Here is a 2,841-nt window from a genome sequence, read left to right on the forward strand (position 1 = left end):
TCATGGAAGAATTTGTAAAAGATTTATGTAATGGCCCCCAAACTAAGTTATTCACACTCTTGGTCCCTCTAAAAATTGTTTTCTAGCTTCACCCTCCCCCTTTTTTTTTTAAAATATTGTAAAAGATTTCATTAATTTGATAAACTTGGAGTATTATCCAATAACAATGAAGTAATTAAGTCATGGAGGCTCTTCCTCTGACCAAAAGATTCTTGATCTAACAACAAGGCATGCCTAGCAAGGGAGTGAGCCACCTTATTACATTCTATGGAGCTATATCGCCATCTCACCAGAGAGAGAATGTGTGTGGCACTTAGCTTCTTTAAAAAGGTGACCTTCCACACATGCAAATCCCCCCCATCTTTCTCAAGAGCAGTAATAATATATTGTGCATCCCCTTCCACTTCAATAGTCCCGACAAAATTTTGGCGGGAAAGGTCCATCGATTGTTTTTTTTATATAAGACAGAGAAATATCAAGCAGTGTTATTGCCAAATTCACAAGGGAAGTTTTCGATGATGAAAATTGGGATCAAACAGGTCAACAATGGTATAAGAGGGTTCTAAATCCTGTTGGCTTTGATGAAAATTGTGTTGTGTATTCATTTATCTTGGACAAAGGAGAGAACATGTAGCACAAAAGCAAAGTATAACACAGCAATTTATGTATAGAGAAGATTAATTAGTGCTTTCTACTTCTTGGATAAAGGAAGAGGTGCCAAGGACGATGTAGCACAACCAAGAGCCTTTGTCACGCCAGTAATTGTGGGCTTGACATTAGAACACATAGAGGTAAGAGGGCCTTTGTTTCCACCGTAGGTGAGATCAATGTCAGTCAACTCCACATTCTCACACGGTATGCCCGTGGTACATACAAGCTTGATTGCAAGTGGAGTGAAAGATGAGCCCTTAATGTTCTTGAAGCTGACATTGTTGATCTTTACTTTTGACGGAGGCTTTTGTTCACACTGAGTATATGGGCAGTACAATTGGTCTATGAGGATAGGGTTACTGACATTAACCATGATAATATCCTCATAGTGTATACTCGAGGCAGTGCTAGGCGAAGGAGAATCTGGAAATGTTTTGATTCTCACACCGTTCTCCGTATTAGTCAGGGTGCAGTTCTTAACTATGATCCCGGTCACATCCTTTTCTTCCTTATATTTTCCAAGGCTTCCAATGCTTATTCCATGGCCTGGCCCACAAGTAACATCAGTCACTGTGATTTCGTGGGAGTCATCACCAATAGAAATACAGTCATCCCCAGTTCCAATCTTTGAATGAGTAATGTTGATAGCAGTCGAAGCCCCGATATGGATTCCATCTGTGTTTCTGCTCTCGTCAGGTGCTGTGATGGTAAGCTGTTGAAATGTAGTATGGTTGCACCGAAAAACATGCATGTGGAAAAATTTGCTGTTAAGTGAAGTTATGTCCTGAACTTTGGAATTTGTGAGGAATTCGAACCGCAGATTAACGGGAAGAGGTTTGCAATTTTTGTTTTTGTGGCAGTCATTTTGATTCCAAGAAAGTGCTCCTTGGCCATCAAAAGTCCCACCACCTGATAAGGTGAGCATGTCAATGTACTGAAAACCAACCCAAGTATCCGGTCGTGTGAGTTGGCCAGCGTCTGCTGGAGCCTGCAATATGCCTTGAACTTGCATCTCAATAGGAGCCTTACAGGGGCCTCTGAAATTTGCTTCTTTTAACTTGTATGTCCCGCTCGGAACAACAACTTTACTCGCGGATGGCGATGCACATGCATCACTCCAAGCCTTGGCCAAGGCCGTACTGACATCAGAGCCAGGCTTTGCACCGTATGTTGCACTCGTCACGTCAAACACACTAGCATGAGCTTTAGGGGTAGATGCTAACAATAAGCACAAAAGCATTGCCAAGAAATTTAATTTCATAGCCATCTTGATTTTCCTTCCACTTTGTTATTTTATTCTCTGTGTTTTTTTCCTTTGGAAGGATGATGCAACTCCATTTTGAGTTGAGGCCAATTTATAGTCCAATTGGGAAGGCTCAACACCATCAAACTATCCAACCAATCACTAACTATTTTTATACACAGTTGCATTCTAGTTTAGCTTTATATTCTATAATTAGTAAGCTGTTTAGCCTTGAGAATATTCATCACTAAATCTCTATCTAGAACGTGCTAAACTGTTTGTAGTATTGCTGTCCTCCTCCACACCCTGCAATATATGTATATTCCAAAAAAGGAGGACCAAAACCATGCATACACACCTGGATAGAGTTAACAAGATCAACAAGAAAAGACCATGCCTACACTATTGGCGCATCTATGTATATACTTTTTCTAATATCATCCAACTAGAAAGTGCCTCATCTTAACAACTTTAATTCATCTACTTAGCTTAAATAATCCATTTGCACCATTGTGGTGGTTAGTTCATCTATTTTTTACCATACTCTTTTTATTTTTATTATAATTCATAGGTTTTGCTTGCTATCCGCCGGTGACATTGATCTCACCTAGAATGGAAACAAAGGCCCTTTTACCTCTCAATGTGAATGTCAAGCCCACCATTATTTGTTTGACAAAAGCCCTTGCCTGTTCTACCTATGCTGGGTTAAAGAAATGGAATGTACTAAAGATAAATGGTTGGGTTCTTTGATTTTTTTTGATTTTGTGGTGCTTGTACAAGTCTTTTTTCTTCGCTCAGATACCTTCACATGTTATAAGCTATAAAATTCTAATATATTTAATATTTGCAAATAAATTGCTTGTGTTAAAACATACATTCAATAGTTCATCATTGTCTAGATAATGCATCAGTTTCTACTCTATATACTTTTCTTGGCCTACAACCAG

General features: G+C 39.1%; 1 protein-coding gene across 1 annotated transcript; it reads right to left on the bottom strand.

Annotated features, from left to right (window-relative positions):
• Positions 1–577: 577 nt before the first annotated feature.
• Positions 578–1,954, bottom strand: LOC117619404 (exopolygalacturonase-like). Its single transcript, XM_034349350.1, has one exon. The coding sequence runs from the start codon at positions 1,916–1,918 to the stop codon at positions 692–694; it is 1,227 nt and encodes a 408-aa protein (XP_034205241.1). The 5' UTR covers positions 1,919–1,954; the 3' UTR covers positions 578–691.
• Positions 1,955–2,841: the final 887 nt, after the last annotated feature.

This window comes from Prunus dulcis, chromosome 2 (assembly GCF_902201215.1).
Source record: "Prunus dulcis chromosome 2, ALMONDv2, whole genome shotgun sequence".
Taxonomy (NCBI): Eukaryota; Viridiplantae; Streptophyta; class Magnoliopsida; order Rosales; family Rosaceae; genus Prunus; species Prunus dulcis.